Here is a 13813-nt window from a genome sequence, read left to right as displayed (position 1 = left end):
CACTTTAGTTCTGTTTTCAAGATTCGATTTCAATGTACCCATGCCGCTTAAAAACTTTGGCATTCTTTTGAATGGTGAACATTTTCTTTCCTTTGTGTATTTTTCGCAGGCAACTTGGAATACCAGTGTTGGAATTTCTCTTGTTGATTTTAGTGTTGTTCTTACTGATCCACATCAAGATTCGTCTGGTTGTCTCCGTTCGATCAGGGATTTTGAATGGTTTGTCTGAATCACACTTTCTGCTGGAAACTCGAGGCTTCGAAGCAGATTCATAGTTCTGAGATTCTGTTTCTGAACATTCGCTTTCAATGTACCCATGTCGCTGATGACGTGTTGACATTCTTTCGAATCATGTAACTTTTCATTCCTATGCAGATTTTTGGAACTGAGGCATCTTGGAATGCCAGTGTGGGACAGAGAACTTCCAGCTCTCTGTACACGAGGCATTCTTCGCCGTGGAGTGGGATGTTCTATTTGCTTGAAGACAATAGCTTGGATGGCAAAGGCGATGGCATACAAAGTAGGGGATAGGAGAATGAAATAAAGAGGAGCTTTGGGATTCTTAGCGAAAGAGGTTTTGATCCAAAATGCGTTTGTCTGAAAAAGATTATAAATACAATAAATGATTCATTTCATATAATTTTTTTTTTTTTAAAAAAAAGGCTCAATTTACATAAAAAGAATTTTTAAGATATTCTAACAATTTTTTTAAGGTTAGTTAAAAAATATCTGTAAAGGTTCAATCAAACTGATTTCCTGAAATGTTAGCTTATTAAAAAATGTAAAGGCAATTTTTTATCTGTGCAAAACGTGTTGAACACAGTATAACTTTAATACCGATGTGAAATTTATTATATGTACATTGATGTAACTTCAATTAAAGACAATGTTAAGCAGTTTTCTTGACCACTTTTCTCTGAAGGAATGAAGAATGACCAGGTTAATATTCACAATAAATGCATTAAATAACATCAATAATGAAATAAATGTTATTTCGTGCGCATTACTGCAGGCAACTCAATGACTTTATTTTGTCATTGTTGCAGAATTCCAATTGAATGAACTTTACTGCGTTATTAAGCACTAAGCCATTAAACATTGACATGATTACCTCCATTTGGAGATGTGTGTCATATCGTGTTATTCTTGTCACGTATCTCTCAAAACTCCTGTCATGACTTAGAGACATTTTAGGTCGTCATGGTTAACTGCCTGTTTAATGTCAGCCCTCTTCACTTGACACTAATAGATTCGTTGTATCCTTGGCCCGAAATTGTATATTCTACGTCGCCCTCCACTTTCAATGATAGTTAATGAGTTTTATACGAGGAGACATTTTGACATGAGTAAGATTATGATATTACACTTCTAAAAAATATAACCCCCCACCCTAAATATATTTAGGACGTTAAATGATAAATGATTCTAAGTATGATTTTTATATAGGTATCAGCTACATGGTAGACACCATGAATATCTTAAAAACTTATTAGCATACGACTTTAAAATTTATACATTTTATAATGTTGATAGGAAATGACCCTCCTCTTATTTAAACTCACATTAATCAAATCAGTCTATCTATTACCAGAAGTGCTTTGATACATTTAACGAACTAAGTTTTCAAATAAAAAGGTATAAAGGTAAATAAAGGTAAAAAGGTTTCAAATAAAAGGTTCTATAAAAATCCGGTTATGATAGCTCCTGCATACATATAGCATGGTTACAAAGTATTTTCCTAGTTACAAAAAAATTACTTTAAAAACAATTTCAAGATATCATGTCGTTACTTCGTTATATTTTGAAAACGGTGATAAAGTTTCGACTAAAGCCACAAACTTAAATAGATAAATGCATAGGTAAATCTCAATGTTAGCACTCTTGGTATCTCGAAGTATATACAGACAATTTGTCCAATACTCGCCAAGTGATGTCTAACATTTCAGTTGTCACGCCAGACACAACATATGTGATCCCAAATTCAAGTATATTCATATTTTCAACAAGCGTTACAAATCTTTTGTTATTTATGTAAACTCCAAATTGATACTGAACAGTAATGGTCGATTTGATTTTATGGAACTAATAAACATATTGAACATTCTACTTCACTAACAAAATTTTGATTGTAATCGAATGTAAAATCACTATTTCCATGTTAGTTGGAACATTGGACTAAAAATATTATTAACATTCCACTAACTCCACTTCACTAAAAGATTATAGTATTATATTACATAGTTCTTTTGAAATAATGATTTCTAATGAAGGGCAAGTAATATGATAATCTTGTATTATTATTATTATTGTGAGTTTGTATTAAAGGCTTCCTGTAACATTATTATTATTGTGAGTTTGTATTAAAGGCTTCTTGTAGTATTATTATCATTGTGAGTTTCTACTAAAGACTTCTTGTAACGTTATTATTGTTGTAAGCGTGTGTTAATGTCTTCTTGTAATATTGTTATTATTGTGAGTTTGTATTAAAGGCTTCTTGTAATATTATTTCTGATAATTTGTACTAAAGCTTCTTGTTATTGAGAAACTGTGGTAAATACATATATGTTGTTGTCTCTAATTGGACTTGTCATAGATAAGCCCACTGACTTTAGAAGTCAGTGATTTTAAGCCGAATGAGCGTCTCTTGTTTTTCAGTAAAGCCATCTAGGGGCAAGAGTAAGATTTAGCACCATACACGTCACAACCCTCTTAACGGGGCAGACTACATTCATGCATTTCATTCACTCATCCACAGATCTTAATTTAGACCTGAATTAGAGAACGACCAACCCTGATCCAGTACCCCCAATGATATTACTCTAAACATGGAGGACTTTGTGACCACGACAGATTTATACGCGCTCCAGCCAACACACACACGGAAAATACATATATAAAATTTTGCTATGAAAAAAAACAACATTTTAAACGAATTAAATGAAGAATCCGTGGATAGAAATGCGCATTCTTATTTAATGCAAGTTTTATTAACTTTACAAAAAATATATTTAAACATTTTTCTATTATCCTATCAATATATCATATTATGCAGCAAGTATTATTCTATTAATATAACAAGATCAAGCTCCGGACTATTAAAAATCTTTGTTTCGACTTTGCACTGTTTGAACCAACGATCTATAAACATATAAACTTAATGGCATTAAACGCTGTATATTATTTTGTATTTGGTAATCAAGAGAAATTCAGAGCTTACTATTAAACAGGTTATGGAAACAATGAGCAAAAAGCCAATCACTTTGCTGTTTACATATATATGGTCATGAAGCCACACAAATGTGCTCGGTATGATAGAGGATCCTGCTAGGCCCAAGAACCCAGTGGCAATCCACAAAATTACTTCCTCTTCGTGACTTGTCAAAGCCAGAAGACATCCGGAGCACAATTGGAGACCCAAACTGACGACGATAAATTGAGGAGAAGAACAACATCTGCAAGAAAACAAAATAATATTGTTGTGAAAATCTGGTTGTTACACTGGGGAAAAATTCCCATATGCTGTATAATAAAAAAAGGCGCTTTATTTCAAATGAAAACCGAAGAATACACAAAAATAGTACTTGTAGAAGGTAACAACATACACAAAAATAGAAAATCACTACTTATAAGAACAACAGATATTTAGCGCACCAAATTGCAATGCGGCCACTAATTATCGAAGGAAACTTCTGAATCGCTTCAAATCATCGCGTTTACGTAGGGTTTCCGACAGAATAAGATCTAGATGTCGGTTTCTAATAAAGATATTAATCTTGCAATTTTCCAAAATTCTTGTATTTTCCAGAACATTTAGTTTTGTCGCCAAATAGTCACTAATAATATAAACAAATAACTTAATATCCATTAAAAGCCATTTTCCAACCTTCACACTAACAACAACAAAAAAAAAAGGTTCATTGCCAATTCATTACAATATTTCCACAACACACCAACACTCAAAATTTGTATGGGAGTATTCAAGTGTCCTTTAGTTTCGAGTTTGGTTTTTTCACATAAGCTACATTTATTGACTATATTTAGTCAGAAGAAAATCTATACTTTCTCTATTTGAAATCAAATAAAAAATGTTGGGTAACAGTTTTTTTGTTCGAAAAGTGCAACGAGGGTCATAACGGAGAAAATAAAATATCCCGAGATGAAACAGTGTAAGATAAGGTGTCATGAAATTATTTCCAGCAATGGCAGCTTATAACAAGACGGCTTTTATTTGCACATACAGTCCACTTTCCATATTTCCCCTTCTACAACACGAAAGAGGCATTTCAAATCTCTCATTTATACGTGATTCTGAATTCCCTTTATATCCTTCTACCAATCTCTCCTGCTGATATGGTGTATTGAATCTGATTCCTTTTCTAAAACCTATAACTATCTACTCAGACCCTCCCGAAGGCACACGGAAAAAACTGAATGACCAGACCGCCACGATCACAACATCGGCGGAAGCTGTAGTTGAGTTCTAAGGGCCATCACCGGTCACGGCACAACCCTTCCCTTGGGATCATAGATGGAAGGAAGACGACCTACACATTTTACTGTACTCACCAGAGTGGCGAAAACCAACTACCATACCATACCATACCATACCATACCATACCATACCATACCATACCATACCATACCATACCATACCATACCATACCATACCATACCATACCATACCATACCAGAAGCTTCACTTCCTCAATTACGGTATTCCCACCTCCAGTAAGAGATTCCTGTAGTATAAATGAAGTTTCGTATTGAATATTTAGTGGTAAAATAACTCACCTATATGCTAAGCCAACAGAAACGAATCTTCCGAATACAAAACAACTCCAAAATAGGGTGATGACATCTTTCTTCACGTCGATATCCTTCGATAGTCTGGAAATTGCAAACTGCGCAATCATTACAGGATAAACCGCTTCCACAGAAGTTGCGAAGAACACAAGAGGCATTGTTGAAATGACAGCGAAAGCGAAGAAACCCGGACCTGCCGTCTTCGTTCGAATTTAGAGCATGAAAAACAATTCACATTTTTATTAAAAAACGAACATTTAATGCTGTGGATAACCAAATAAGATTCAAACAGGCAAATAATTTTCGATGTCATAGATAAGTTCATACACTTCTAAAGGAATTAAAAAAAATTAAAATAACTACTTCAAAATATAACATACTGTTACAAATTTTTTTTCTATAAATACCGCCAATCAATTGTAATAACGCAGCGCATTTAATCGCTAGTGCAGCAGCTTGCTTGCTGTCTAATCCTCCAATATTTTTACTTGTCGGCGACTCCGACTACTCTCAAACACCACTTCTGACTATAAATACGACTTCACTGCAGCTTCAGAGTGCCTTTCTTTTATAGTTACGGGAGGCGGGGCTAGAATCTTCGAGACCAATCAGGGCGTACCTGGGTGTATCTCGGGTCTTAGTGGATGGATAGTGGAACTCTCGAACTTTCCAGTATTATCCATTTACTCGCCAAATTCGTCGCCAAATTGTCGCCAAGCTCAGCACGCATAGGCCAGTTCTTACAACCTTTTTAACGGGTTTTCCCACGATGACACGATTCGTGCCGGGTAGCAAAATTACAGATTGGTAACAATACTATATTAATATGAGTTAAGGCTGGCGTGTATTTTGTATTAAATTTCACAATCAGATGTTTTAAAATAAGATTATTTACGAAATTGATATTATAATAGTCTACTAATTTTAAAAATACTGTTCAATATGACATAAATGTCTATCTAAAATCAGACTAAATTTCATTTGTTTAAAATATTCATATGTCAATCATTATTCAAACTGCATCATGGTTTATTTTTTTATTTTAATCCCTTGAGTATTCTTTTTCAAAATTACTGCAAATGTCGTTCAAACAGCAAAGGATTAATAGAACAAATTTAAATAAAAGCAAATTAATATACAAGGACAGTAATTCAATTAGCGAATAGTCAGAGAACGTTTTCTGCTTCAATTGCCTCCATCGATGAGTCGGCATGATCACCAGATCTCTCTTACCTTGACTTTCCTTTAAATAGACGTGAGAAAAGCTTTATCTATAAGGAGAGTTCCTCGGATTGTGACATTTTTGGCATGAATGTTATGGCTTATTTGGGAGCAAGATCTTGTTGGCGTGATTTTTGTTGATGAAGCAATCTGATATGCACCGTTTTCTTTGTATCGGAATTGTATAATGTATTCCATAAATATGCCTCATAAATCAATGAATTCTGTTTGTTTTTTTTCTTCTCATATACGAAGTATAAAGAAAGTACTGCTATTGTCAAATAATTCGTGCTCAAGATTTCGACGAATCCCCACGTTTTAGAACTTGTGATGAAAAGCTTATAAGCCAGTTAACAGCTACGCTACCCGAGCAATTGCTTTTGTATTGTGGTCATGTTACTCGGCTGCGAAACACAAAGTCCCAGGTTCTATCCTCGCTCATAACTATCTACCACATTGGTGATCTCGGACGATGATCCTTCAACCTCCGTGCTGCTGTTGTGGCCCCATCTACCCATAGTAAACCTAAGTCGTCAGATTCACTTGACGCAGCAACGCAAAAAGGCCGCAGCAACCCAAAGTTGTCAGACTCACTTGACGCAGCAACAGCATCATCAACAACTCACCCACACACACTCGCCATAACGCTTGGCGCTACTCAAATGCTCAAATGAGTACATGCACATTAGAATCAACAGCTAAATACATCACCACTCAACAACCATATCGTTCGGCTCACTGTAGGGAGAGTATGTGGTGAAAAGCTTATAAGCCAGTTAACAGCTATGCTGCACGAGCAATTACTTTTGTATCTTGGTTATGTTACTGGGCTACAATCAGTAAGGTCCCAGGTTCTATCCTCGCTCATACCAATCCGCCACAAACTCTCTGAGTCCGAAAAACACATTTTTGGTATTATGTCTGTCTGTCTGTGATTAAGATAACTACTAATGTGGTGAAAGTAATTTGGTATATAAACTTCAGATACTATTCAGATTTCTACAATGTTTTGAATGAAAACCATTCAGAGAAAGTTTGCTTCTCTGGTTGTGCGAATAGAAGTGAATCCGACATTTACATTATAGCTACACAGAGTATAAAATGGGAATTCTTATTAAATTTTGAATCAAATCTGAGAACAGTTTGCCATCCATCAGTCCGGTATTTTCGAATGCATGTAAATATTGTAATTCGTAAATGCAATGACAAATTAAATTTTGTTATATTTACTTATGTTTATAATCGCAGTTCATTATCAAATATTTGTTTCAATTGGTCTGAAACAAGTAATATATAAAAAAAAATAAGTTAATCCTGCTTAGGTCAACAAAAAAAATTATTGTAGTTACTTTTCATTAAACAATTACTATTAATATAAATATGTCACAATTAGATATTAATTACATATGTCAGAGTTACAATATTAAGTGGCAAAATAAAAAACGAATTTCCTTGTAGTCTCAGAGTTTGATGACCATTTGGCTTGGGCGATGGATTTGGCAACTTTGACGACCAAATACATATGACTGGACAAATTTAATTAATTCATTAATATTTGAAAAAAAAACTGTATTAACATCAATTGTCATCAACTACACATTTAAAAGAATGTATTTGAACTTGAGTGGATGAATAAAAAGTATTTTATTAACGATTGAAAATTTGAACAAGATATATATATATATATATATATATAATGATATTAATTCTAATTTCAATTTAATTAATTTCCAAGATTTATCTTAATTTAGCCCATAGTAACTTCAATTTAAAAATATTCTTTTATTTCGTGATCTAATTCCACTTTCGGTTTAATTAATCCCTTTGTAAAAATAATGCTACGTATCAAATGAAAGTGATACTTTCGTTGACCTTGTCAGAGGTCAAAACATGTATTCCATTGCGCGTGACTGGAAATCTCATGTTATATGAGACTAGTGATCATTTGTTTCGGCCCGTTTTTGCTTTTTTCTTACTTCTGCTTTTGTATCGCGCTGCGTCTGCTTGTAAATAAATTGCTTTCCTGAGATGGATATTAAAGAAAATTAAACATACAGCTTCTCGTCTATGTCTTCAAACCTGCACTCTGCTTCAACTAAAATAATTATATATACATTCGTAGCTTTACCTACGATCCACAATTTTATTCGGAAGAGGAGTATAAAATCTTTCTTGAAATGTACGTATTCGATTAGACCACTTTCCTTGGTTTAATCTTGATTTTCAGCACTTTTAGACACAAAAGCCAAGATTTATAGCGCTTTACTTATTCTCTTGCATTGTAAGATAGTTTATGGTGGTTTAGATGTGTTTAATCTTCCCTTAAAATATATTCCACGAATTTTTTGAAAATCTCTATATTTGAAACATTTTTAATGACAGAAAAATAGCATTGTATGCATTTGTAACTTCTCATATACTAACTATAAAAATAAATGAATAAGCATTTTATGAAATCTCTACTAATATCTTTTACTAATTCTTTAATATTCAATACATGTTTATGAATATATTTGGCGAACATCCTCAACCTCAAACAAACACATGATTCATTAATATGTTGTTTCAATAAAACAAAGAATAATTACAGTATTCTGGATATTCACTCAACCATGACCCTAAACATTTTCTAAACTGTTAAAAATAAGTATATATTTCCATGTTGTAATTTTTTAGACAAAAATAAATTTATATTTCTGTAGTTTAAATCAATAAATGTGTAGCTCCAAAAATCATGAATCCTGAATTATCATGTCAGAACATGATGCTGTTTTGGTTTGAGATAATTGAAGCCTCAAAATGCGTTGGCAACAAATTGGCAATTTATTGCTTTTGAGGCCTTAATTTTTCGCTTTTAGGGTTATTAGAAAATAATGCAGAATTTTTTGGCGATTTCTCGCCAACTAAAGTTACAACTTGATTTCCAAATTATTCATTCTCTGAATTCTTATGAATTGTCTTAATTTAAGTCATTAACCAGTTTAAACTGGTTTGAAATAATTACGAGACTATCAGATTACGCATGTTTTGATATTTGGAAATCTTGTGATTGTTTCAAACCGGTTTAAACTGGTTAATGACTCATTAATTAAGACAAATAATGACTTGAAAATAATAATGTTCTGACATGATAACTTCAAATGTGCGATCGTAGATTTCATTTTTATTGTTTAATCTAAATTCTGACAAGTATGAATACTCAATATTTATCTTGCTTTTTTATATTGTTTTCCAATGTCTTTTATCGCATTTTGTGAAAAAATTTCAATAAACAAATCCACTATACTACCATTATGGCTGGTCTATAAAACTTTAAACAACACTTTTTTTAGACGATTTCTCTAATCAACAAATGATGACCAACTGCCGCCTGTTGATTGGTGATTTTGATTTAAGTAGACAGTGATTGTTCTAAATCAATGAAACATGAACTTCATACCCCGGACAATTTCTGGCTTTAGTTTAGTTTAGTTATATTAACGTCCCGTTGTAAAGCAACACTAGGGCTATTTTGGGACGGACCTCGAAATTTTGAACCACGGTCAGATGACGAGGACAACACCTGAGCTGGCACCTCCCTCTCCACGCCACACCACACCACACCAGCGGGAGGACGCTTGGCATGACAGATTTAACGTGCAACAGACCCCCTTACACGACGGTTCTTCGGTGGAATTGGGTCTCGAACCTGAAATCCTACGGCTCACAAGCCGAGACCTTACCACCAGGCCACCGCGGCCACTGGACAGTTTCTGGCATAGAAATGTTAAGTATTTCTATATATATTTTACTAACTATGATTAACAATATTGCATAAAAACTAAAATTTTATAATTTCTTCTAATAATACATATATTGACTCAATGATATTATTAAAATTATTTATTTAAATTAATATTTTTTTTTCAAATTTCATCTCTATACACCTTACTTAAGATTTATTTCTAAATCTTTACACAATTAGAATGAACACTCAATATAGTTTAACGTGAAACTACTTCTGAAAACTCACCCAGTTTCTGCTGTCGTCAAATGGTATCTTGAGCATAAATCCAGCTGGTGAAAAACGATACAAACAAAACCACGCAACAACTGTCAGTGCTATGAGAGATGCCATGAGGATGTGGCTGGTGATGAGTTTTCCTGAGGATTCTGATCTAAGATGAGTAGTAAATGTGAAATTCAAGTGCTCAAATTCGCTGTGTTCCAAGCTGCTGACTGTGGCCGTCACAACCGTACCCAAAGAAAACAGGAAGAACAAAAATTGTATACAGGTGTTGCAATTTTTACCTAAAAGCCCCAAACAGTAGGCAAGGATTCCTGTGAAAAACAAATTATTTTCAATTTTCTCATAATAATCTTGTTGTTTTGTAGAAATCTAGCAACTGTATTTTCAATTTCACATGCGAATACTTATTCGAATGTTATGTGAGTGAAAAATAAATGTAAAGAAAGATAATTTTATGCCAAACAATTTTCGAGTTCTTATATTCAATTACTAAAGGGATTAAGATCATCAACCCTAATAAAAATAACTCATTAATTAATTTTCACTCTAATTAGTCAGATATTAATTCTTTATATCTTTGTTTCAAAGTATATATTATATATAAAACTTACTTGGAATTCCAACTCTAGAATTTCGCAAAATACATTTACAGTGAAAATATCAAGTTTTTAGGTGATGCTGGCACATTTAGCAAATAAAATTTTAAAAGTTTAGAGAAAATTTAAGAGAAACCAATTTAAAAAGTTCTTTTGTCTGAGATAATACATACTTGATTTAATAATTAAATTAATATCTCCCGTAAACATTTTCAGATTGTTTTTCAGGTTCATTTCTTTTCATTTATTCATTTTCACTAACATTACATAACTTTACTTATAATAGATAATTACTTATAACAGAAAAGGTAACATATTTAGACAAAATTCATTTGAGCAATCGAGAACTTGGTGAATTTTTCGTCCCTGTCATACAAAACGGTGTATGAATACTATTCAGGAAGAAATGAGAGTTGCTTTTCGTGCCTGTCATACAAAATGGTGTATAAATACTATTCACGATGAAATAAAACTTATGAGCGATGGACTCTAGAAGCCATTTTTTTCAAATCATTTATTCACAAGAGTAGAATTTTTCATATATATATATATATATATATATATATATATATATATATTATAATATAAATGCATAAAAGATCATAAATTAAAAAACATATAGAATTTTTAAAAATGCCGAAATATGGCAGAAAATTTTTTAAATTATTATTTTTTCCTTAATAACCTATATAAACTTATTTGAAACCAAATTGGGTATGATTTTGTAAGTCCAATTATAAGTTAATTTATAAGAAATATCTATACACAAACACAAATTCTCATAGATTTTTTTTTTCTTTTTTAATTGTCTAAAGAACTCGAAACATAAAATGCTAATGCCTTTTCCCTTTAATGTTTAACTGATATCTTTCATATCAATTTTATAAAATTTCCTAAAAAATTAAGAACCTGGAGCATTTGAAAGATATTTACATCGAATTACATCTAACCACAGATTTGTGAACAGAAAAAGTAAAATAGATTTATTTCTCTAAGCTTTTTAAATGTTCCATTTATTGAACAATACACTTTATATAATAAATGCTTTTTATTTTTTATTTATTTAATTTTTTTTTCTTAATTTTAAAGTGTTGAAACTGATTATTAGCCAACATTTCGACTTGTTAGTAATTAATAATGGCAAGCTTTCGCATTTTAGAATATGCATTCCTTTATTTGAATAGATAGTGTTTCAAATCTGGATTATTGCTTCCCAGCACGGTTAGTTCAATTACTGGAAAGACCGTTTTGTGATCCACCCCTCGACAAATTTGGTGCCCATTTAGCGACTTGGCGACGAATTTGGAGAAAAAATAGATATTACTGGAAACTTTGAGAATTTTAGCGATTCATCCAATCGGAAACAAGTTGCGTCTGATTGGCCCAGAAGGTTCTCTGCCCGCCTCCAGATAACTATAAAAGGCCGGGTCAGGCTGCTATGAATCGGAAAAAAGTCCATGGCATTCAAGTAAAGCTAGGTTAATTTCCACCACTTCCTGCCATTTACAGGAGATAGCTTCTACGGAAGCGGGCTCTCCTTAAACTCCATCGTTTCGCTATGAATCGGAGTTGGAGTCGTGAAACGAGTCGTCGAGAGGATACCGAAGCGACGGCGGAATAGTGCAACGTTGTGTAAAGCTCAAGTGATTGCTGAACTGATCTGGACGCCGAGTCCTGTTGTTTTTTTGTGGAAGCAGTATCGAGTCCTCTCAGGAACAGCCAGTTGTGTAGTAGTGTGTCGGCAGCTGGATACATCTAAAGCGAGGAGACAGGGAAGAATTTCGGCCGTTTGGAGAGACCGTAGAGCGAAGCTCCGAGATCCTTTCTCCTGCTGAATTCTGCCTGACCGCTTTGTGTGCTGTGGTTGTTATCACTATCGATTACGACTTGTGGGCTACTGTTTGTTGTAGTGCGCTGCTGTGTTGCCTGTCTTAGTCTCGGCTATATATATTTGTCGGCTGTGTACTAGTGTCCATTGTGTAAATAATCATCGTAATTTTTTTCTATTAAAGGACTGTTTATTTCATTTTATCGACCATCAAATCAAAAAGAATCCCAAACGGAAGTAATAAATCCGTAACAATATGAAGTATTTGTTTAATCATAAACATGACGATTCCATTCACTAACCTGTGACCTAAATCATTAAATTCGCTTACCTGTCATACAAAACTGAACGCATATGCCGGTCACGAAAAGATTCACTCCCAATCCAAAAGCGCTAGAACAGAGAGGAACGCTGGCGGATGTCAAAGTCATGACAATTAGCATAAACGAAAGCATAGCTAATTTTTCTTTTGGTAATTCAAAGTAATCGAAGCCCACACCACCTGAAAGCAATACGAATTCTTAGAACATGAATGGAATGGAAATAACTTTATTGTTGTTATATACGTAGAAGATGAAATTATTCACAAAGTTAAAATTCAACTTCAATGGTTATTTAACAAGTAAATTGTCATAACGTGTTTTGTGAGTTCAAAAAACTAATAGAACCCATAAAGATAATATATGGATGATTCATTAAAGTAGTACGAAGGAAACTACTATATTTTGAATCTAAAAGAAATAATTTATTTAAAACTCTTGAAATATTTTTTTTATTTAACTATGCTTTGAACTTTTATTCGAGTTGTAAAAATATCATGGAAGAAAGTCAATAATAGTATAAATTCAGTAATTGTGAATGAAATATCAGAAAATATTTATTACAATAATAACAAAAGTTTCAATTCAAGAAAATAACACTTGAAGGCTAAACTTTCCCTTTATATCCTTCGAAATTTATAAAATAAAATTCCTGGCTTTAATTGGAAATTTTTTTCTGCCAGTGAAGATGATTTGATGTTTAGATAGTTAGTTTATATCAGGAAATAATGAATTATAGCATCTAGTGATCTACAGTAATTCCTCAAAAGTGTTTTTTAAGATTTCGTTAATTTGCCTGCCAAAATGAAAGTGAATCTTGGCAGGTAAACAAGTGAACAAGCAAGTGAAAAGGAACAATTCTTATATCTTATTCATTTGCTTATATTATCCATTTTATTTACTTTTATGAATACAGTTATACATTAACAAATTCATCACAGAAAAATATAACTTCAATTGATATTGAAATCATAGTCTATCCCATTGGAATACATTAATGCTTTTAGATTTCAAAGGCTTTTAGATGACATTTGAA

The 13813-nt window shown here is 32.8% G+C and overlaps 1 protein-coding gene across 1 annotated transcript; it reads right to left on the bottom strand.

Moving 5' to 3' along the window:
• Window positions 1–27: 27 nt before the first annotated feature.
• LOC129974879 (uncharacterized) lies at window positions 28–4961 on the bottom strand. The gene is made up of 3 exons (XM_056087656.1): window positions 4792–4961; window positions 3218–3452; window positions 28–597 (listed from the first exon to the last, which is right to left on the bottom strand). The coding sequence occupies exons 1-3, from the start codon at window positions 4959–4961 to the stop codon at window positions 175–177; spliced, it is 828 nt and encodes a 275-aa protein (XP_055943631.1). The 3' UTR covers window positions 28–174.
• Window positions 4962–13813: the final 8852 nt, after the last annotated feature.

The sequence above is a fragment of the Argiope bruennichi genome, chromosome 1 (genome assembly GCF_947563725.1).
Source record: "Argiope bruennichi chromosome 1, qqArgBrue1.1, whole genome shotgun sequence".
Lineage (NCBI taxonomy): Eukaryota > Metazoa > Arthropoda > Arachnida > Araneae > Araneidae > Argiope > Argiope bruennichi.
The sequence above is the reverse complement of the archived record's forward strand: the minus strand, read 5'-3'. Positions and strand labels throughout refer to the sequence as shown.

Bases quoted from the DNA above. Each gene is read 5' to 3' on its own strand.
- LOC129974879 (XM_056087656.1), bottom strand. From the start codon at position 4,961: ATGCCTCTTGTGTTCTTCGCAACTTCTGTGGAAGCGGTTTATCCTGTA. The intron at 3,453-4,791 runs GTGAGTTATTTT...GTTTTCTTGCAG, and splicing joins TCTGTTGGCTTAGCATATAG to ATGTTGTTCTTCTCCTCAAT. The intron at 598-3,217 runs GTAAGCTCTGAA...AATCTTTTTCAG, and splicing joins TTTCCATAACCTGTTTAATA to ACAAACGCATTTTGGATCAA.